General features: G+C 37.4%; 1 protein-coding gene and 1 pseudogene across 2 annotated transcripts in view; both read left to right on the plus strand.

Moving 5' to 3' along the window:
• Positions 1-23,690, plus strand: part of EFCAB5 (EF-hand calcium binding domain 5) — a 163,097-nt gene that overhangs the window by 24,676 nt on the left and 114,731 nt on the right. For both annotated transcript variants that reach the window (XM_045070255.1, XM_045070256.1), the window contains 2 exons: positions 617-698; positions 20,928-21,489. In XM_045070255.1, coding sequence (XP_044926190.1) covers positions 617-698; positions 20,928-21,489 — 644 coding nt within the window. The remainder of the gene's footprint in view (positions 1-616; positions 699-20,927; positions 21,490-23,690) is intronic.
• On the plus strand, positions 14,131-15,661 carry LOC101669893 (annotated as a pseudogene).

Genomic DNA, 23,690 nt, shown 5'->3' on the forward strand with positions numbered 1-23,690 from the left:
TGAGGAAGAACATTCTAGAGAAAAGGAGAGGCAATTAAAAATATGATTCACCATTAAGTTCACCAATATGAGTCTTAAGAATATTCTATTATCATCCTTTTAAAACTATGTCAGCATGAAAACAAAACTACATCAGCATGAGCACAAAAAAGCTATTTGCCATCATTTATCCATAAAACTAAGCTTTAATTCTTCAGTTAAGATAAAATCTTTTTCTTTCCCCCACAAACATAGAAAGTGATTCTAATAGTAAAACAGTAGCATTTTCAAAATTTCACTGTATGGTGGTCTCAAATTAGTTTTTAGAAAGTATTGTGGAGCTTACACAATACTTTGAGGATTAATGTACATCTGGAATAATATTTTTAGCATATCACTTTGTTAGCCACAGGCAGTTGGGATGACATGTTGAGCCAATGCATTTTATCTTGTTGATGCAGTAAGACTGTGATTACTCCTTTGCTTCTAATACACAGCATTAAATTCTAGAAAAATGAACCAGGTATGTTTGGTAATTCCTACAAGGCACTTATCTGCATTCTTTAACTGGGAGAGTTGATCCAACTTTGAGGAAAAGTAACTCATTTTGAAATTGATGATTGTTTTCTCCTTTCAGAGTTCACAGAGTGAACCAGGCAGCTCTGCTTTAGACACCAAGAGCAATGTGGCAGAAGCAGCGGCAGAAGAAAAATCCCAAGGTAGAGAACCAGCCTTTCCCCAACACAATGGAATTTAATACAATTATATTTTCATCAGGGATACATTTCTTAAGATTTTGCCTTTAAAAAAATATAATCTCAGGGGTACTTTAAATACAATTTGGGAAATAGTTAAAAAATGTATTCCCCTCACCATCTATTAATACCTCTGAGGCCACTTTATTCATCTCATGCTTAAAGAGAAAATTTAGTCGAGAATTGACTGACACATACTCATTAATGCAAATGTAAAATGAAGAACACAAGTGATTTGGTGGGTTTATTGTCTTTTTGGTTCTCCTTTTTACCTCTGTACTTGGCCCCACATTTATTCTGACTTCTAGCCCCACCCTTAACCCAAATCCCACATAATTATGCACACTGGAAATTTATAGGATCAAAGACAAAAACCAAGTGAGAAAGACATTCATCCCTTTCACTATAGTTCTTCTAACTTCAGATACTTAGTGAAATCCTGTGCAATAAAAATTCTTGACACTATATGACAGACACTATTTTAATTAAGTGAAATTTGCTTCTGTTTCGTTTAAAGCATTAAGTGTGTAGGATGTACTAGGCTGTGAAAGATTGAATTACAATAATAATTATTAGATAATAGTTATTAAAGCATTTTCTAAGCTATAAATTGCTATAAAGATACTATTTGAAACTTTTAGGTGCTTATTTTTCTCTGAAGGGTTTTCTGTCTCTTAAACCGATTAAAAACAATTATTTACTATTTTTCTTATTAACATATATTATACTATGTATACCTTAAGAACCAAACTTTCCAACACTTATTCTGTTTTTATTGTAAACTTGTAATATTTTTGTAGCTTGTATTATACTAACTTGTAGAAAGGGGGACTTTCTCGGAAAGTCCCTCTCCACCTGCCTCTCCTCCCAGCCCCAGTTTCTTGATTTTATTTTTTCCTCCTCCCACCCTCCACCACCATTACCACTACGTATACTTTACCTTAATCATTTCAACCAGGTTTTTTTTTTAAGTTTATTTATTTATTTATAACATCAATTATTTATTTATTCATATTTCATTTATATAATTATTTTCATTTATCAGTTATTAATTATTACATTAATTATATATTGATAATTATTTTGAAATTTATTTATTTATTTAATCTCTAACACACAAGGTGGGGCTTGAACTTAAGACCCTGAGATCAAGAGTCACATGGTCTTCTGAATGAGCCAGCCCAGTCAATGCCCTTCAGCAAGGTTTCTAAACAAACTCTTTAATTTTAAACATGTCAAACAGAATTGTTATAAATTTAACTAGGTTTTCACTTTAATCAGGTTGTGACAAAACTTGCACATGCAAAACTTCACACATGTATTTCATCATGTAATTGATTGCCTCTCCAAAAAACTTATCAGTCAAGAGTTTGTGGTATTTACTGTTCTTCAACTTCCAATTTCTGTTGTTGCTTTTCAATGTATGGTAAAGGGAAATGTATTTTCTTTAAGTCTAATCATTCCAGTATATGAGATATACTGAAAACATTGCAGTTGCTTATTGCAATATCACTTGCCATACAATGTGCTTATTTATTCAGTGACCAGTCACTATTAAGCCTAGTATTTTAAATCTCTCATTGTAAGTGTGTCCGTTTGTGTCTTTGTGTGCGTGTGCGTGTGCATGTGTGTGTGTGTGTGTGTGTGTGTGTGTAAGAAGTGGGAATAGCTGTCGCCTGAGTGTCTCAGTCATTTAAGCGTCTGCCTTTGGCTCAGGTCATTGTCCCAGGGACGTGAGATCGAGCCCCACATTGGGCTCTTTGCTCAGCAGTGAGCCCGCTTCTCTCCCTCTGCCACTCTGCCTACTTGTGCTCTTTCTCTGTCAAATAACTAAATAAATCTTTAAAAAATAAAGAAGTGAGAATAGGAACTGTTAACGCAATTTCAAAATACCAAAGGAAGTGTCTTTAGTCTTGTTATATACTTGTCAAAATTAAAATGATATTGTCTTGTCTGGCAACTCTCAGAATGCACTCAAATACGTATCTTTGCTAAGAAAATATTGTGTTTAAGTGTACGTGTGAATTCCTCATTTCTTTACCTAGTTATTATACTGTTCAGGGTATGAGTTTAACTTATATTTTGAGAAGTCGTTTTTTGAAAATATGTTTGCTCAAGATGCCTAGCTGGCTCAGTCAGTAGAACATGGGACTTTTGATCTTGGGGATTTAAGTTCAAGCCCCATGTTGGGTGTAGAGATTACTTAAAAATCAAATATTTAAAAAGAAATAAAATATGTTTGCTAGACTCTGTTCTTATTTCATGACCCTAAGATTAATAGTTTTGTAGGAAAATGCATTTTCCTATAGCTATTGAATCTTAATTCTAATAGTATTTAAGAGTGCTTCTTTTCCTCCTTTATAGTCATTCTACCTTCTGTACAAATGTTAAGAATCAAGCCAGCTGAGTTTCAGACAGGGCTTGTATTTAAGGAGAACATCACACATTTAGTTGAATAGCCCTGCTGGGTCAATTTGAACCAGTTTAATCAGCAGCCAGTCCCACTAATGTTATAAGCTCTTTTGTAAAGAAAGAATCTGCTAAAGCTTATTATAATGTGGATAATAATTCATTCCTATACATGTCCTTAAATAGGTTTGTATGGAGGCCATACCCAGCAGGGAGCCATGAACTAAGTGCAAGAAATGATAAAAGTCACTTTTAAGGCTGAACCTTTCAAAATATGAATATGGAATTCTTTTGTGTCCCTACTTATTTAGTTGAAAGCATTTATGCCCAAAGTACCTGAAGAAGTCTTTGTATTTTAGAAGGTGGATTAATATAGGAGTGAAGATATGCATGTTGGGGAAGAATTTGAAAGGCTTTTAATGCTATGAAGAGTTTAGGAAGGTAATCCTGAGAAAGAATTCCAGTGCTTAGCATAGTGCCTGCCACAAAAACGAGGCATTATTATTATTGAGTGAATATAAAACAAATCAATCAATCTGTAAAAGGTTTAGAAATGTTTAAGCATAGACCTGCTAAGAAATCCAGTACCTGTCTGAAACTATATTCAACTGAACCCCAGAATTAATTTACCCTTGGGCAGTGCTGTAATTTATGATCCTTAAACTCAGAGGTCACTCAATCAAAAGATAGCTATAGATAGGCTTGCTTAGAATCCTGATTTGTTAACCCTACTATTGCTGTGCTTCCTTTTCTTTTCTTGGTTTTTTGGCTTTAAGAGAGAAGTATTTGGGGTCATCTGTGCTGCTCAGTCTTTAGGCATCTGCCTTCAGCTCAGGTCATGATCCTGGTGTTCTGGGATCGAGACCCAGATTGGTCTCCCTGCTCAGCAAGAAGCTGCTTCTCCCTCTCCTGGTCCCCCTGCTTGTGCCCTCTCTCTCTCTCCTTCTGACAAATAAATAAAAAAAATTTTAAAAAAGAAGTATTTGCCTAGAGTTGTAAAGAAATACACATCTTCTTCCACTCTGCATATCAGTGCAAACACTAGGGTTATTGGTTAGCAACCTATCATAGCCAAGCACACTAACGAAGCACTAGTAGTCTACAGCAAGATAGAGAATGTCCTAGTTCATGTGTGGTGCACATATGAACTATGGTAGATGGGTAGATATTAAGTTACTCTATATCTGTAGCACTACCTTTAAAGCAAGAGAAGATTCTCTTTGGGTTATGCTGGAGAGGGTGAAAGCAAAGAGAGTAACTTAGAACCTGCAAAGTTTAGGGACGCCTGGGTGGTTCAGGTCATGATCCCAGCATCCTGGGATCGAGACCCACATTGGGCTTCTTGCTCAGCAGGGAGCCTGCTTCTCCCTCTGCCTCTGTCTGCCTCTCTGTCTGCCTGTGCTGGCTCGCTCTCTCTCCCTCTATCCCTGACAAATAAATTTAAAAAATCTAAAAAAATAAAACAAACCCCTGCAAAGTTTAAATAACTTTCACACTTGTGTATTTTTTTTTTTACTTTTTCTTAAAGATTTTATTTATTCATTTGAGAGAGAGAGAGTGAGAGAAAGCATGAGAGGGAAGAAGGTCAGTGGGAGAAGCAGACTCCCCATAGAGCTGCGAACCTGATGCAGGACTCGATCTTGGGACTCTGGGATCATGACCTGAGCCAAAGGCAGTTGCTCTACCAACTCAGCCACCCAGGCGCCCCACACTTATTTAAAACAAGAACAAAATCATTTCATATTAATCAGCATTGTGATGAACCAGAGTTGAAACATCCCCTCCCCTCAAAAATGTGGCTAATTTGTTGGCAAATTGAACTAAGAGGTAAGGGAAAGCATTATACTACCCTCCTTACTGCCCCTATATTGGAATAAGAGAATTAGCCAAAGAGGAAATAAATACTTGGGAGGAGGTTCATAAATATTATTCACTATTGGACATAAGACATTCTTTAGATGAAATATTGGCTTTTCAAGAGTTTCCTTATACATTACTTAATTTTTTCCTGGGCAGAAAGGTGGATACTATCTAGGTAGGATATAAAATTATTCTTAAGAGCATTCTCAATAAGGTAGGGGAAATTTTAAATAAATAAATAAAACAAATTTTAAAATATTTGTGGGTAACTCCCCACCAAAAATGAGAGAATGAATAAATACATTGCAATGCAGTCCTATGATGAAATACTGTCAAGCAGTGAAAAATGAATGAACTTGTTATAATTGCATTAAAAATAATAAATTCATAGGTAGGAATAAACATAACCAAAGAGGTGCAAGACCTGTACTCTGAAACTATAAAACACTGATGAAAGAAATTGTAGATGACACAAAGAAATATAAAGACATTCCATGCTCATGGAGTAGAGGAACAAATATTGTTAAAATGCCTTTACTACCCAAAACAACCTATATATTCAATGCAATCCCTCTCACGATACCAACCGCATTTTTCACAGACCTAGAACAAACAATCCTAAAATTATTATGGAACCATAGAGGAGCCCAGATAGCCAAAGCAATCTTGAAAAAGAAAAGCAAAGCTGGAGGCATCACAATTCCAGACTTGGTTATATTAAAAAGCTGTAGCAATCCTAAGAGTATGGTACTGACACAAAAATAGACACATAGATCAATGAAACAGAAAATCCAGAAATAAACCCACAATTACATGGTCAATTAATGTTTGACAAAGCAGGAAAGAATATCCAGTGGGAAGAAATATCTTCAACAAATCGTGTTAGGAAAACTGGACAGCAACATGCAAAAGAATGAAAATGAACTATGTTCTTCTACCATGCACAAAAATAAACTCAAAATGGATGAAAGACCTAAATGTGAGATGTGAAACCATAAAAATCCTAGAAGAGAGCACAGGCAGTAACTTCTCTGACATTGGCTGTAGCAGCTTCTTTCTGGATAATGTCTCCCGAAGCAAGGGAAACAAAAGAAAAAAATAAACTCTTGAAACTACATCAAAATAAAACTTCAGCACAACTAAGGAAATAATAACTAAGAGGCAACCTACAGAATGGAAGAAGATATTTGCAAATGGCATATCCAATAAAGGGTTAGTATCCAACATATAAAAGAACTTATAAAACTCAATACCCAAATCCAAATATTCCAGTTAGAAAATGGGCAGAAGACATGAGCAAACATTTCTCCAAAGAAGACATCCAGATGGCCAAAAGACCCACAAAAAGATGCTCAAATATCACTCATCATCAGGGAGATGCAAATCAAAACGACAATGAGATATCACCTCACACATGTCAGAATGGCTAAAATCAACAACACAAGAAACAATGGGTGTTGGTGAGGATGCAAGAAAAGGGAACCCTTGTGCACTGTTGGTTGGAATGTAAACTGGAGCAGCCATTGAGGAAACCAGTATGAAGGTTTCTCAAAATGTTAAAAATAGAACTACCCTATGATCCAGCAATCATGCTACTGGGTATTTACCCATAGAATATGAAAACATTAATTCAATAGGATACATGCACCCCGTTTATTGCAACATTATTTACAATAGTCAAACTATGGAAGCAGCCCAAGTGTCCATTGATAGATGAATGGATAAAGAAGTTGTGGCAAAAATACACAATGGAATATTACTCAGCCATCAAAAAGAATGAAATCTTGCCATTAGCAATGACATGGATGGAGCTAGAGTATAATACTAAGCAAAATCAGTCAGTCAGACAACTGACAGAATGGGAGAAGATATTTGCAAATGACATATCAGTTAAAGGGCTAGTGTCCAAAATCTATAAAGAACTTAGCAAACTCAACACCCTAAGAACAAATAATCCAATCAAGAAATGGGCAGAAGAAATGAACAGACATTTCTGCAAAGAAGACATCCAGATGGCCAACAGACACATGAAAAAGTGCTCCATATCACTTGGCATCAGGGAAATACAAATCAAAACCACAATGAGATATCACCTCACACCAGTCAGAATGGCTAAAATTAACAAGTCAGGAAATGACAGATGCTGGCAAGGATGCGGAGAAAGGGGAACCCTCCTACACTGTTGGTGGGAATGCAAGCTGGTGCAACCACTCTGGAAAACAGCGTGGAGGTTCCTCAAAATGTTGAAAATAGAACTGCTCTATGACCCAGCAATTGCACTACTGGGTATTTACCCTAAAGATACAAACGTAGTGATCCAAAGGGGCATGTGCACCCAAATGTTTATAACAGCAATGTCCACAATAGCCAAACTATGGAAAGAACCTAGATGTCCATCAACAGATGAATGGATAAAGAAGATGTGGCATATATACACAATGGAATACTATGCAGCTATCAAAAGAAATGAAATCTTGCCATTTGCGACAACATAGATGGAACTAGAGTGTATCATGCTTGGCAAAATAAGTCAAGCAGAGAAAGACAACTATCATATGATCTCCCTGATATGAGGAAGTGGTGACGCAACATGGGGGGTTAAGGGGGTAGGAGAAAAATAAATGAAACAAGATGGGATTGGGAGGGAGACAAACCATAAGTGACTCTTTTTTTTTTTTTTAAGATTTTATTTATTTGACAGAGATCACAAGTAGGCAGAGAGGCAGGCAGAAAGAGAGGGGGGGAAGCAGGCTCACCACTTGATGCGGGGGTCGATCCCTGGACCCTGAGATCATGACCTGAGCCGAAGGCAGAGGCTTAACCCTCTGAGCCACCCAGGCGCCCCCATAAGTGACTCTTAATCTCACAAAACAAACTGAGGATTGCTGGGGGGAGGGGGGCTTGGAGAAGGGGAGTGGGGTTATGGACACTGGGGAGGGTATGTGCTATGGTGAGTGCTGTGAAGTGTGTAAACCTAGCAATTCACAGACCTGTACCCTGGGGGATAAAAATATATGTTTATAAAAAAATTAAAAATTAAAAATTAAAAAAAAATAAGTCAGTCAGAGAAAGACAAATACCATATGATTGCACTCATATGTGGAATTTACAAAACAAAACAAATGAGGAAATGATGGGGGATGGGTGAACTAGGTGATGGGGATTAAGGCATGTACTTGTCATGATGAGCACTGGATGATGTATGGAATTGTCAAATCACTATATTGTACACCTGAAATTAATATAACACTGTATGTTAAAGTGGAATCAAAATAAATTTTTAAAAAAAATCAATTAACTAGATAGAGCTGCACTTATCAGTAGAGATGAATTTTCAAAAATAATAACTAAGCATTAAAAAGGCAACAGAATACACATGGCATAAAACATATTTATAAAATTTAAAAGCAAGAAGAAGAATATTATTCTTCTTAGATACAATATAAACAAATGCAGAGAAATGATAAACATGAAATTTAGAATAGAGTTTCTATTAAAGTAGGGGCATGTAGGAGGTTTTTATATCTCGGTAATTTTTTTTTCTTTTCTCTTTTTTCTTTCTTCTTCTTCTTTTTAATCAGAGAGAAATTGAGAGTGAGCACAAGCAGGGGGAATGGCAGGCAGAGGGAAAAGCAGACTCTCCACTGAGCTAGGAGCCCAATGCAGGACTCAATCTCAGGACCTTAAGATCAATACCTGAGCTGAAGGCAGCCATTTAACCATCTGAGCCACCCAGGTGTCCCTAGGTAATTTTTTTCTTAAACTAAGACTAGATACATGGCTACCTATTATGTCAACATTGTACCTACAGGTCTTAAATATTTACTAATAAGATTTTTTTAAAGTATTTTAAAAAATACTGCTCTATATTATGGAGGTTCTGGTCTCTTGGACTTTTATTGCACTATTACTATTTAATGACAGTTATTAATGATTGAGGCATGAATCAATAACTACTTTCTGCTTATCTTAAAAATAAGGACTATAAAAATAATTTCCATATATATTTCTTCTTTTCTTCTGCATCCACAAAATAACAAAAGCAAAAGACTTTAATAATAAATGGCCCTAATACTATTGTGGTTCAGCTGAGCACTGATATCTTTTTCAGCACACAGAAGTAAATTGACTAGTGGGTAATATTTGAAAAGGCCTGAAACTACTTCATCTCCATGGCCATCTCAGAAAAAACCTTAAGATTCCCATTAAGAGATGCTGAAAAAGCATTTGACAAAATACAGCATCCTTTCCTGATCAAAACTCTTCAAAGTGCAGGGATAGAGGGCACATATCTCTATGGCCATCTATGAAAAACCCACCGTGAATATCATTCACAATGGAGAAAAACTGAGAGCTTTTCCACTAAGATCAGGAACATGGTAGGGATATCCATTATCACCACTGCTATTCAACATAGTACTAGAAGTCCTAACCTCAGCAATCAGACAAGAAGAAGAAATTAAAGGCATCCAAATCGGCAAAGAAGAAGTCAAACTATAACTCTTTGCAGATGATGATACTATATGTGGAAAACCCAAAAGACTCCACTCTAAATCTGCTAGAACTTGTACAGGAATTCAGCAAAGTGTCAGGATGTAAAATCAATGCACAGAAATCTGTTGCATTTCTCTACATCAACAACAAGACAGAAGAAAGAGAAATTAAGGAATCAATCCCATTTACAATGGCACCCAAAACCATAAGATACTTAGGAATAAACCTAACCAAAGAGGCTAAGAATCTGTACTCAGAAAACTATAAAGTACTCATGAAAGAAATTGAGGAAGACACAAAGAAATGGAAAAATGTTTCATGCTCATGGATTGGAAGAATAAATATTGTGAAAATGTCTATGCTACCTAAAGCAATCTGCACATTTAATGCAATCCCTATCAAAATCCCACCCATTTTTTTCAAAGAAATGGAACAAATAATCCTAAAATTTATATGGAACCAGAAAAGACCTCGAATAGCCAGAGAAATATTGAAAAAGAAAGCCAAAGTTGGTGGCATCACAATTCCAGACTTCAAGCTCTATTACAAAGCTGTCATCATCAAGAAAGTATGGTACTGACACAAAAACAGGCACATAGATCAATGGAACAGAATAGAGAGCCCAGAAATAGACCCTCAACTCTATGGTCAACTAATCTTTGACAAAGCAGGAAAGAATGTCCAATGGAAAAAAGACAGCCTCTTCAACAAATGGTATTGGGAAAATTGGACAGCCACATGCAGAAAAATGAATTTGGACCTTTTCCTTATACCACACATGAAAATAGACTCAAAATGGATGAAGGACCTGAAGGTGAGAAAGGAATCCATCAAAATCCTTGAGGAGAACACAGGCAGCAACCTCTTCGACCTCGGCTGCAGTAACTTCTTTCTAGGAACATCACCAAAGGCAAGGGAAGCAAGGGCGAAAATGAACTATTGGGACTTTATCAAAATCAAAAGCTTTTGCACAGCAAAGGAAACAGTTAACAAAACCAAAAGACGACTGACAGAATGGGAGAAGATATTTGCAAATGACATATCAGATAAAGGGCTAGTGTCCAAAATCTATAAAGAACTTATCAAACTCAATACCCAAAGAACAAATAATCCAATCAAGAAATGGGCAGAAGACATGAACAGACATTTCTGCAAAGAAGACATCCAGATGGCCAACAGACACATGAAAAAAATGCTCCACATCACTCGGCATCAGGGAAATACAAATCAAAACCACAATGAGATACCACCTCACACCAGTCAGAATGGCTAAAATTAACAAGTCAGGAAATGACAGATGCTGGCAAGGATGCGGAGAAAGGGGAACTCTCCTACACTGTTGGTAGGAATGCAAGCTGGTGCAACCACTCTGGAAAACAGTGTGGAGGTTCCTGAAAAAGTTGAAAATAATGCTACCTTATGACCCAGCAATTGCACTACTGGGTATTTACCCTAAAGATACAAATGTAGTGATCCAAAGGGGCACGTGCACCCAAATGTTTATAGCAGCAATGTCCACAATAGCCAAACTATGGAAAGAATCTAGATATCCATCAAGAGATGAATGGATAAAGAAGATGTGGTGTGTGTGTGTGTGTATTGCAGCCATCCAAAGAAATGAAATCTTGCCATTTGCAACAATGTGTATGGAACTAGAGGGTATTACGCTTAGCAAAATAAGTCAGTCAGAGAAAGACAATTATCATATGATCTCCCTGATATGAGGAAGCTGAGAGGCAACATGGGGGATTTGAGGGGTAGGAAAAGAATAAATGATACAAGATGGGATCGGGAGGGAGACAAACACTAAGAGACTCTTAATCTCATGAAACAAACTGAGGGTTGCGGAGGGAGGGGGGGGGGGAGAGGGTGGTGGGGTTATGGACATTAGGGAAGGTACGTGCTATGAGGTGTGTAAACTGGCGATTCATAGACCTGTACCCCTGGGGCTAATAATATACTATACGTTAATTTAAAAAATTTAAAAAATTTTTAAAAAGATTCCCATTAAGTTTTTCTTTCCAATCACCTCAGCATGGATACAAAAGAGAAAAAAGAAAAGAAAATCTGGTATCTTATTGTTCAAAGCCTGAGTTAGCTAGGTCCTGGGAACCCAGAGTTATGCTAAGAAAAAGTCATATAATTCCATGTGCTAACACCAATAAAAATATATGATCTTCCACCTCAGATGGACTTCTATATTACTTGGAAACCTATCTATGTGTTTGTTGTCTGCTCTCTTCCACGTCCATAACAATTTTTTCAAACTTTCATTATGCACAGTCAAGTCTATGATCCCACCATTCTTTGGTTTTAGCAATATTTATTTTATTCCATGAAAAATAGAGGCTATTAGAGGAAATGCCCTCAGTAAAGTGTAGGAAACACATCATCCAAGTTTATTATATATTCTTTTTTTTAAAGATTTTATTTATTTATTTGACAGACAGAGATCACAAGTAGGCAGAGAGGCAGGCAGAGAGAGAGGAGGAAGCAGGCTCCCCAAGAACAGAGAGCCCAATGTGGGGCTTGGTTCCAGGACCTTGGGATCGTGACCTGAGCTGAAGGCACAGGCTTTGTCCCACTGAGCCACTCTGGTGCCCCTGAGTTTATTACATATTCTTGATCTCAATCTCTCTTACCTCCTCAGACCCTGAGGACTATAATCTAATCTCTCCCTTGTAGCTTCTGTTTTCCTCTATATATTGGCTCCTTCCTTTCACTCTTTAAATACAGTCAAGACTTCAAAGAGAAATCCTTCCCTTCACAATCGTATTCCTTGAAATAATTGTCCATTTGTTCAGTCTAACCTTCAAGCCCTGCACTTAACCTTCAAGCCCTTCCTCAACCCACTGAAGTCTAGGTTCCTTCCATTCTTATCAAAGAAATCTCCCTAAGGTCAATGAAGAATAGTTGGACGCCAAATCCAATATATACTTTCTACTTATTATGTCATTTGATTTCTCTGCAACATTGACACTGTTGACCACTTTCTCTGTAGTGATCATATTTTGTCCATCCAACATCTCTGTGGGAAACCACCCTTCTGTCCTTAATCCATTTGGTTTACATGTGGCTGACTCCACCTCTTTATTTCCAGGGACAGGTGATGATCCAAACCTAATCAATCAAATATTCACCACCCCTTCAATTTGTGGATGGTTCAGAAACAGGCATATAGTTTATACCAAGTCAATTAAAACTTTTCTTAGATTTTCCCCCCAGATTTTTTAAACTGAGATTTTAATGGCAGATTTAAAAAATCAATGATTATAAAGATTATGCAAATCTAAGGCTGCTGATAACCATTTTTATGAACATGTGAGGACAACCAGTTTAAAAATTAATTCAACAGAACAAATTAGAAACTGGATTTCAGTGATGCCTGAAAACAGTTCTGGATTTTCCCACCATATGAACTAATACTTCCTATTTTTAATTTAAGATATTTGAGATGGATTTTTATTGCTTGAAATTGAAAGGGTTTTTACTAATACATCCTTCTTGAAACTCTTCTTGTGGTTTCTGTGATTCTAACCTATCCTATTTTCCTCCCAACCCTTCAGTCACTCTCAGACTCCTGTGTTGGATTTTTTTGCCTGTTCTTTAAAAATGTTGCATAGGGACGCCTGGGTGGCTCAGTTGGTTGGACGACTGCCTTCGGCTCAGGTCATGATCCCGGAGTCCCGGGATCGAGTCCCGCATCGGGCTCCCAGCTCCATGGGGAGTCTGCTTCTCCCTCTGACCTTCTCCTCGCTCATGCTCTCTCTCTCTCTCACTGTCTCTCTCTCAAATGAATAAATAAAATCTTAAAAAAATAAAAAATAAAAAAAAATAAAAATGTTGCATAAAACTTATTAAGTCCTACCATGACCTTTGAGTACCAGCAATAACATCCTGACCTAAACAACAAAAACTTATTTTAATAAACATGTCTGTTATTTAAAAAATGTTGCAGAAGATTCTTTTCATAGTCCTCTTCTCACTCTATAGACGTTCTCTCTGTGTGAGCTCATCCAATAATAATAATAACTATAGATGTTTTAGGATATATAATTTCATATATATGCATAATTTTCTCATGACTATCCTGAAAAGTATGATTATTGTTTCCATATTACAGAAATAGAAATAGAAACTGAGTCTAAACTGAGTAATTTGTTCTAAAGCATGGGGCTAGGAAAGGTGAGAGCTGGAGTTTGACCCCTGGTATCTATGATTCCAATATCCATAATATTTTAAACACAATATTTATTCATTTATCAAGTAGGAGTTCTTACTATATTTCTGACACTGTTCTAACCACTGAGAGAGTCCCTGTATTAATATGTCTTAATTTCTGAAGATGTGTCAGAAATAGATTGTTCCTCTCCCCAAAATACATAGTTTTAGCCAGTGCAATAATGCAAAGGAAATAAAAGCTATAAAAATTATAAAGAATAAAGTAGAAATGTCTTTTTTTTCACAGATAACATAATTGAATAAAGCAATGGATATAAATTTAATAAGATTTCTGCATACAAGGTCAATTTATAAGAAGCAATTATAAGTGCATTACTTACTTTACTTGAGGGATGGTAAAAGGGATCCTGTGTCTGCTCCTATTACCTGTGTCTGCTAGCCTGTAGCTACCATGCATGAGTGCATCTTCATCCACGCTGGTAGGCTAGTGTCCAGATTGGCAATGCATGCTGGGGGCTCTGTTGCCTGGAACATGGCATCCAGCCTAATGGCCAGATGCCAAGTGTCAATACCATTGGGCAAGGAGATGATTCCTTCAACACCTTCTTCAGTGAGATGGATGCTGGCAAGTATGTGCCCAGGACAGTGTTTGTAGACCTGGAACCTACAGTCATTGATGAAGTTCACACTGGCACCTACCACCAGCACTTTAACCCTGAGAACCTCATCCCAGGCAAGAAGTTGCTGCCTGAGGGCACTACATCATTGGCAAGGAGATCATTGGCCTTGTCTTGGACCGATTCAGAAACTGGGTGACCAGAGCACATGTCTTCAAGACTTCTTGGTTTTCCACAGCTTTTGAGGCAGAACTGGCTCTGGGTTCACCTCCATACTGATGGAACACCTCTCTTTCAATTATGGCAAGAATTCCAAGCTGGGAGTTCTCCATTTACTCAGCCCCTCAGGTTTACACAGCTGTAGCTGAGCCCTCACTCCCAACTCCACTCTAGAGCACTCTGACTGTGCCTTCATGGTAGACAACAAGGTTGTCTATGACAGCTATTGCAGAAACCTTGATATTGGGGCACCTGGGTGGCTCAGTCGGCTAAGCACCCAGCTCTTGAATTTTGGCTCAGGTCATGATCTTATGGTTGTGAGATCGAGCCCCACACTCACCACTCACTTGAAAGATTCTCTCCCTCTGCCCCCCACCACTTACAAGTGCACATGTGCACTTCCCTCTCTCCTTTTCTCTCACTCTCTCTCTCTCTCAAAAAAAAAAAAAAAAAAAGCCTTGATATTAAATGTCCAAACTACACTAACCTCAACTGCATTATTAGCCAGATTGTTCTTCCTTCATTGCTTCTCTCAGATTTGATGGATCCCTGAATGTTGATCTGACAGAATTCTAAACCAACCTGATGTCCTATCCCTGTATCCACTTTCCTCTGGCCACATATGCCCTTGTCATCTCTGCTGAGAAAGCCTACCCCAACCAGCATTCTGTATCAGAGATCACCACTGCGTGCTTTGGTTCAGCCAGCCACACGGTGAAATATGATCCTTGGCATGGTAACTACATGCCTATGATTCCCCAAGATGTCAATGCCTTTGCCACCATCAAGACCAAGTGCAGCAACCAGTTTGTGGACCAGTGCCTCACTGACTTGCAAAGTTGGCCTTAATTACCAGCCTTCTACTGTGGTACCTGGTAGAAATCTGGCCAAAGTATAGAGAGCTGTGTGTATGCTGAGCAACACCACAGCCATTGCTGAGGCCTGGGCTCACCTGGCCCATAAGTTTGACCTAATGTATGCCAAGTGGTATGCAGGTGAAGGCATGGAGGGAGGAGTGCTTTCTGAGCCTCATGAGGACATCGCTGCACTTGAGAAGGAGTATGAGGAGGTTGGTGTGGATTCTGTTGATGGAGAGGGTGAAGAAGGAGAGGAATACTAATTACCATTCCTTTCAGCCCTGTAGTTTGTCACACTCAGAACTTTAGCTTAAACATTTGCTGACAAACATTAAAGCTTTCTGGTTATACTGTCTTCACTTTTTAACTGTTATCATGTCTTACTTTTCTATGTGTACCTGTAAGATTTTTCCATGTCTCAAAGTAAAGGTTTTAAGAAAGAAAGAAAAAAAATTATATGTATTATATTAGCAACAAATAATTAGAAAATAAAATATTTTAAATACCATTTTAATAGTATCAAAACCCCTTAACATCTAGAAACAAATCTAACCAAAAATGAGCAAAGCCTCAATACTGAAATTGTAAAGCTTTGCCAAAAGAAATTAAAGATGTCCTAAACAAATAAAAAGATCTACCTGAGGACCAACAAAGATGGTGGAGGAGTAGGAGATCTTAGTTTCCTCTGGTCCCAGGAATTCATCTGGATAGCTATCAAATCATTCTGAACTCCTGCAAACTCAACTGGAGATCTGAGAAAAGAATAAGTACAACTCTACAAATAGAAAAGTGACCACTGTCTGCAAGGTAGGAGGTGTGGAGATGTGAATTCAAGGTGATATTTGGAAAGATAAGCTGTGGGGGTACAGAGCCTCCATAAGCCAACAGTGGAGTGATATCGCAGCAGAGCACAAAATCAGAACTTTTAGAAGTCTGCTTTAAAGGCCTGAGAGGCACTCTGGTGGTGAAGTGGGGCAGAATCCTGGGTGGGACAGTATGGTCTTGGGGGTCACAGAGTGAGTGGGGGTGCCTGAGTGAGACAGAGTTCTCAGGCATTGGAAAGGGGAAGCTGCCTGAAATCAGTGAGCCCAGGAGTGAGCTTTCAGTTTGGTGTTGGCATATACCATGAACCCCAGAATGATTGGGTGACTGCTCTGCCAGTAGGGGTCCAGCAAGCAACAGAAGTGCAGGGAGACACCCCCTTCCTCCCCTGGGAGGAGTGGCATGGGTGCACCATAGGAATTTGCAGGATTTGGAAACTCGAAATGGGGTCATATGCGTGAGATAGAAATGCTCAGTCACAGGCTGAATGAGCACTGAGTGTGGACAGAGACCAGGGAGACAGAGTGATTGCTTTTTCTGAAGGAGCGCTGAGAAGCAAGGCCCTGAGCTTTCTGCTCTAGAGCTGGAGATTGGGAGGCCACCGTTTTCATTCTCATCTTCTAAAGTGGTGCAGAAAATCTTCAATGAACAAAAGCCACACAGAGAAACCAAAGATGACTTAGCCTGGCCCCTGGCAAGAGGGGTGCAGTTCCACCCAGGCAAAGACACCTAGGAATCAATGCAAGAGGCCCCACCTCACATCGCCAAAAACATCCAGAAAAGACCAAGTTTACTGATCATAGAGAACTACAAAACTCCAGTGCTAAGGCAAAATAGTATATAAAATTCATGTTTTCCCCCCACAATTCTTTAGTCTTTCAATTTTAACTTTTTTCTTCCCCTTTTTAAACAATTTTTCCCCTTTTCAACCAATTTCTTATTTTACCAACTCGTTTTTTAAAAATCTTTTTAAATTTTCATTTTTACAGTTACATTCTATCCTTTCATTGTTTAATTTTTGTAACTATATGTTTTTCTTTCTTTACAATTTGGGATGCAGTTTTTTCTAACAAACGGACCAAAATACACCCAGAATCTAGTGCATGACTGTTCTCTTCACTAGCCTGATCATATTCTCATTTTCTTCTCCTTCTCTTCCTCCTTATTTTTCCTTTGTTAAGTCTTTTTAAAATTTTCATCTTTACAGTTGCATTCTACCCTTTCATTGTATTTAATTTTATTCTGTATATGTATGTTTTTCTTTCTTTACAATTTTGGAGTGTAGTTTCTTCTAACAAACAGACCAAAATACACTCAGGATATAGTATATTGTTCTGTTCTGTTCACATCTCTGTTTATATTCCTTGTTTTTTCCTTTTTTTGGTCTCTTAACTTTAATTTTTAGTTACATTCTATCCTTTCATTGTATTTGATTTTATTTTTGTACATGTATAAGTTTTTCTTTCTTGACAATTTTGGAATCTGGTTTTCTAAGGGAAAAAAAGACCAAAATACACACAGAATCCAGTGTATTGCTCTACTCTGCTCACAAATCTCATTATATTCTCTTTTTTTCTTTTTAATTTTTTTTTCAGTTTCAAATCTCTTCTGATTTGTTAGTGTATATTTCTCTGGGATCATTGTTGCCATTTTAGTATTTTGTTCTCTTGCTCATCTATTCTTCTCTGGACAAAATGACAAGATGGGAAAATTCACCTAAAAAAAAAAAAAAAAGAACAAGAGGCAGTATAACTGCCAGGGACCTAATCAGTATGGACATAAGTAAAATATCAGAACTAGAGTTCAGAATAACAATTATTAAGATACTAGCGGGGCTTGAAAAAAACATAGAAGACTCTAGAGAATCCCTTTCTGGAGAAATAAAAGAACTAAAATATAACCAAGTTGAAATTTAAAAGGCTATTAATGAGATGCAATAAAAATTGGAGGCTCTGACTATGAGGATAAATGAGGCAGAAGAGAGAATTAGTGATATAAGAGACCAAATGATGGAGAATAAAGAAGCTGGAGAAAAAAGAGAAAAACAACTATTGAATCACAAGGGGAGAACTCAAGAGATAAGTGATACCATAAGACAAAACAATATTAGAATAATTGGAATCCCAGAAGAAGATGAAAGGGGGGGGCGGAAAAGTATATTGGAGCAAATTATAGTGGAGAATTTCCCCAATTTGGGGGAGGAAACAGGCATCAAAATCCAGGAGGCACAGAGACCCCCACTCAAAATCAATAAAAATATATAATAGTTAAACTTATAAATCTATAAAACATATAGTAGTGAAACTTATAAATCTCAGTGACAAAGAGAAAATCCTAAAAACAGCTCAGGACGAGAGGTCTGTAACATAAAACGGTAGAAATAAATTGGCAGCAAACCTATCCACAGAGACCTGGCAGACCAGAAAGGACTGGCATGATATATTCGGAGGACTAAATGAGAAAAATATGCATCCAAGAATACTATATCCAGCTAGGCCGTCATTGAAAATAGAAGAAGAGATAAAAAGCTTCCAGGACAAACAAAAACTAAAAGAATTTGCAAACACCAAACCAGCCCTACAGGAAATATTGAAAGGGATCCTCTAAGCAAAGAAAGAGCCTAAAAGTAACATACACCAGAAAGGTCACCTTACAGGTAACAGTATCAGTAACAGTCAGCTTACAGGCAATATAATGGCACTAAATTCATATTTTTCAATAGTTACCCTGAATGTAAATGGGCTAAATGCCCCAATCAAAAGACACAGGTATCAGAATGGATAAAAACAAAACAAAACAAACAAACAAACAAAAAAACAAGACCCATTGATACACTGTCTGCAAGAGACTAATTTTAGACCCGAAGACACCTCCAGATTCAAAGTGAGGGGATGGAAAAGAATTTACCATGCTAATGGACATCAAAAGAAAGCTGGGGTGGGAGTCCTTATATGGGATAAATTAGATATTAAGCCAAAGACTATAATAAGAGATGAGGAAGGACACTATGTCATACCAAAAGGGTCTGTCCAACAAGGAGATCTAACAATTTAAAATATCTATACACCTAACAGGGTAGCAGTCAATTATATAACCCAATTATTAACAAAATCAAAGAAACACATTGACAATAATACAATAATAGTAGGGTAAATATGATGAGGGGATGGAATATGATGGAATATGATTGTAAAGATGAAATTTTAAAAAGATTTTTAAAAAGGAACTGATAAGTTGGTTGAAAAAAAGAAAGAAAAATAAAAGACGGAGAGAGAGAAAATGTGATCGGGGGACTAGAACAAAGCCATACATTAGATTTAGGGTATATTTTGGTCTGTTAGAAGAAGCTGTATCCCAAAATTTTAAAGAAAGAAAAACTTATATATATACAAAAAATAAGGTTACAATGAAGGGATAGAAATATGACTATAAAAATGAAAATTAAAAAAGATTTTTTTAAAGGTATTGATAAGATGTTGGTTAAAACAGGAAAGAGGAAAAATTCAAATAAAGTAGAAAAAGAAAAAAATAAAGAAAATTTAAAAAATTTATCTTTGAGGGACTCAAGAATCATGGGGAAAAAAACCCATGAATTCTATGTACTGTATTCCCCTACCTCAGGAGTTCCACAGTTCTCATTGATCAGTAAACTTGGTCTTGGCTGGATTTTCTTGCTGATCTCCTGGGGGTGGGGTCTGTTGCAGGGATTCTCAAGTGTCTTTGCCCAAGGTGGAATTGCACCGCCCTTGTCAGGAGCCAAGCTAAGTAACCTGCTTGGGTTCGTGCTCAGGAGCTTTTGTTCCCTGAACATTTTCCGTACTGCTTTGGAGGACAGGAATGAAGATGGCAGCCTTCCAATCTCCTGCCCAGAGGAGCCGAGAGTTCAGGGCCCTACTCCTCAGCGCGCCCTCAGAGAAAAGCAGTCAATCCCTGCCATCTCCCTGGTCTCCAGCCACATTCTATGCTCACCCAGCCTGTGACCTAGCGTTTCTATCTCTGGTGCGCATGAGGCCGTTTAGTCTCCAAACCCAGCAGATTCCTGCACTGCACGGCTGCTCCTGGAGGATGAAGAAGGTGACTCTCCAGATCTGCAACTTGTGGGGACCCTACTTAAAGAGTAATGGCCCAACTGTGCCTCAGATCACAGTTTATGGCAACCCTGAGCTGAGAGTTCACTCCTTGGCTCTGTCTCTGTAGCTGGCTTCCCCACTCCAATACCTGGGAGCTCTGCCACACTCTGGTATCCCTGCTCTTTCTGTGACCCTGAGGGACCTGAGACACACACTGTCCCCATGAGGGCTCCACCCCACACTTAGCCTCTGGAGCGATGTCCGTTAGTGGCGCAGACTTTTAAAAGTTCTGATTTTATGCTCCATGGCTGTACGGCTTTCCGGGAGCTGGCCCCTCTCTCCATGGTCTCTCCTCCCATATATCGCCTCAGATTCCCTTCCCCGCACATCCTACCTTCCAGAAAGTGTTCGCTTCTCTGTTGCTAGAATTGCTGCTCTTCTCTTCGATCTCCTGTTGAGTTTGTAGGTGTTCAGAAAGGTTTGATAACTATCTAGCTGAATTCCTGGGACCCCACGGAATTTAGTTCTCCTACTCCTCCACCATCTTGCTCTGGCTGGGGGGGTGGGGGGTGGGATGGGACTCTTTTTCCCAACAATATTCTAAAGTAACAGATTAAAATCTACTTCTAATATTTCTTACATTTTACTTTTTCTCTTCCTCAGGAATGCACCTGGAAGAGCAGACGGAAACTTCAGTGTGTTCAATAAAGGCCTCAAAGAATTTGGTGGTTAGAAAACCTGCAAAAGTGATTTTCAATTTAGATCCAGCCTCACTGAATTCAAAGCTAGAACAGCCATGGAAGAAAAAATGTCTTGAAAGATTGGAAGCAAAAGCCCGGGCAATGCAGCAGAAAATAATAGACAAGGATAATCTGAAGAAAGAACAAGAAAAAAAGGCTGGAAAAAACCTCCCCAGGGATAATTTGGCCAAAGAGTGGTTTAATGCTGACAACACGACACTGAACACTCGTGCATATTTGCTTGACAAACTTCTGCCTATCTTAGTTCCTGGAGTGGAAAAAATGTTAATGCAAGTGGAAAAGAAGCAGCTTTGGACAGAGGTTGATAATACAACCAGGTTTAATCCAATTAATCATTTGGGGGAATACTTAATGAGAAATAATCCTTATTACATCAAAGACTCAGGAATGTCTGGTTATCAAAGGATGATGAGAGATGTCACAGAAGACCTGAAGATTCATGTTCCTGACACTACTGGCAACAGGTAAACTTTTTAATATTTTCAGTTGATGATCTAGATTCTTACATTGAAAGCATGTAGAACAATTACATAATCATACAAATAGGGCTTAAATAATTAAATTATTTAATTGTAATTATTATATTTATATTAATTTTTGATTAATAATTAATTAATATTCATATTAATTATAAATTTATAATAGAATTTAATTTATAATTAAATTATTTAATTAAATAATTAAATGATTTTGTGATTTTTTTCAGAAAGTATTTATTGAGCTGTTGGTATGTGTGTTACCATTTATAAGGCACTATGAAGACTAATGAAGCATATTAAACAAGTTCCTTGAATTCATGGATTTAGTTACTCACTATGATCTAAGATATATATTTATTTGTTTATCTTCTGTCTCTCTGCACTGGAAAGTAAGCTATATAAGAGTAGGAACTTTTTAAAAATTTAACTTTTCAGATAGGCCATCTATTCACTTGGTTCAGAAGTCAAAATATATAGTTATACAATAAAAGTTCCTCTCCCATTCATCCATCTACCCAGTACTTGACCGCTGCCATAAATAATGGCTATTCTTCATTTTCAGTGGATTCTTCCAGTTTCTTTATACATACAGAAGCAAATGCAAATATAGCTTCTAAATTTTCTTCCTTTTATATAAGACCATCTGACTCAGTTACAAATATTTTCTTCTGTTTTTTACTTGCTATTTACATCTTGTCATACAGAAGATATTTTATTTCTATGTGGTTGAATTTATTTACTTTCATTTTATGGTTTCTAGATTTCCAGTTACTGTTATTTTCAAGATAGTAAAATAATCCTTCCATTTTTTTCCTGGAATTTTTATTATTTGAATTCCCATTTTAAGTATTGATCCATTTGGAATTACATTATTCTAATGTAAGATGGAAAATATGAATCCAACTTTTTCTTTTCCAAATGGCTACATAGTGTTCCCAATGACAATTGCCAAATAGTCTATTTTGCCCCACTGTTTGAAACTTTATTACTAAATTCTTGTATATTTTGGAGTGTATGTCTGTATTTTTCTATCCTATCCCATTGACTATCTCCCTATTCATGCACCACAGTGCACTACTTTAATCACTGAGGCTTTTAAAGATACAGTCAGTCCCTGACTTACAATGATTCCACTGACTGATTTTTGGTTTTATGTTGGTGTGAAAGTGGTATGTGTTCAGTAGAAATCATAGTCTGAATTTTGAATTTTGATCTTTTCCTGGACTAAAAAATGCAGTATGATGCTCTCTTGTGATGCAGGGCAGTGGCAGTGAGCTATAGCTGCTGGTCAGCCACCCGATCCATACACTTAAAGTGGCTCTGTACCCATACAACCATTCTGTTTTTCACTTTCAGGACAGTATTAAATCAATTACATGAGATAGTCTACACTTTATAAAACAGGTACTTGTTAGATGATTTTGCTTACTGTAAACTAATTTAAGTGTTCTGAACACATTTTAAATGGGCTCAATACAACTATGATGTTGAGTGGGTTAGGTGTATTAAATGCATTTTCTACTTAGGATATTTTCCATTTATGATGGGTTTATTGGGACATACCCCTATCATAAGTTGAGGAAGCTCTGTATTTCAATAATTCTCTGTGCTGGTCCCCATTATTTACTCCTTTATTCTGGTGTTACTGCTTTTTTTTTTTTTTAAGATTTTATTTATTTACTTGAGAGAGAGAGAGAGAGAGAGCATGCGCACAGAGGGAAAGGGTGAAGCAGACTTTCTACTGAGCAGGGAGCCCAATAGGGGACTAGATCCCAGGACCCCAAGATCATGACCTGAGCTGAAGGCAGATGCTTAACCGACGAAGCCACCTAGGGGCCCCACATTTTTGCTTTTTAATATAAATTTTAGGATTGAGTCATCTACTTGGGGGAAAAAAAGGAGAATAGCAAAACAAACCTTATAGGAATTTCATTGAAATTTGTTTACATTTATTTATTAACTTAGGGAAAATCAACATCTTTAATGACAAGTGTTTCTATCTGAGAACATATGTCTTTCCATTTGCTCCTCTTATTTTGTATCCATCATTGTTGTCATAAAGGCTTTTTTTCATTTAAGCTTGCATCTCTTGTTAGATGCATTACTAGTTACTTTATTATTTTTTGAAGATTTTATTTATTTATTTGACAGACAGAGGTCACAAATGGGCAGAGAGGCAGGCAGAG

The sequence above is a fragment of the Mustela putorius genome, unplaced genomic scaffold (genome assembly GCF_011764305.1).
Source record: "Mustela putorius furo isolate JIRA1106 unplaced genomic scaffold, ASM1176430v1.1 tig00003962_pilon_pilon_pilon, whole genome shotgun sequence".
Lineage (NCBI taxonomy): Eukaryota > Metazoa > Chordata > Mammalia > Carnivora > Mustelidae > Mustela > Mustela putorius.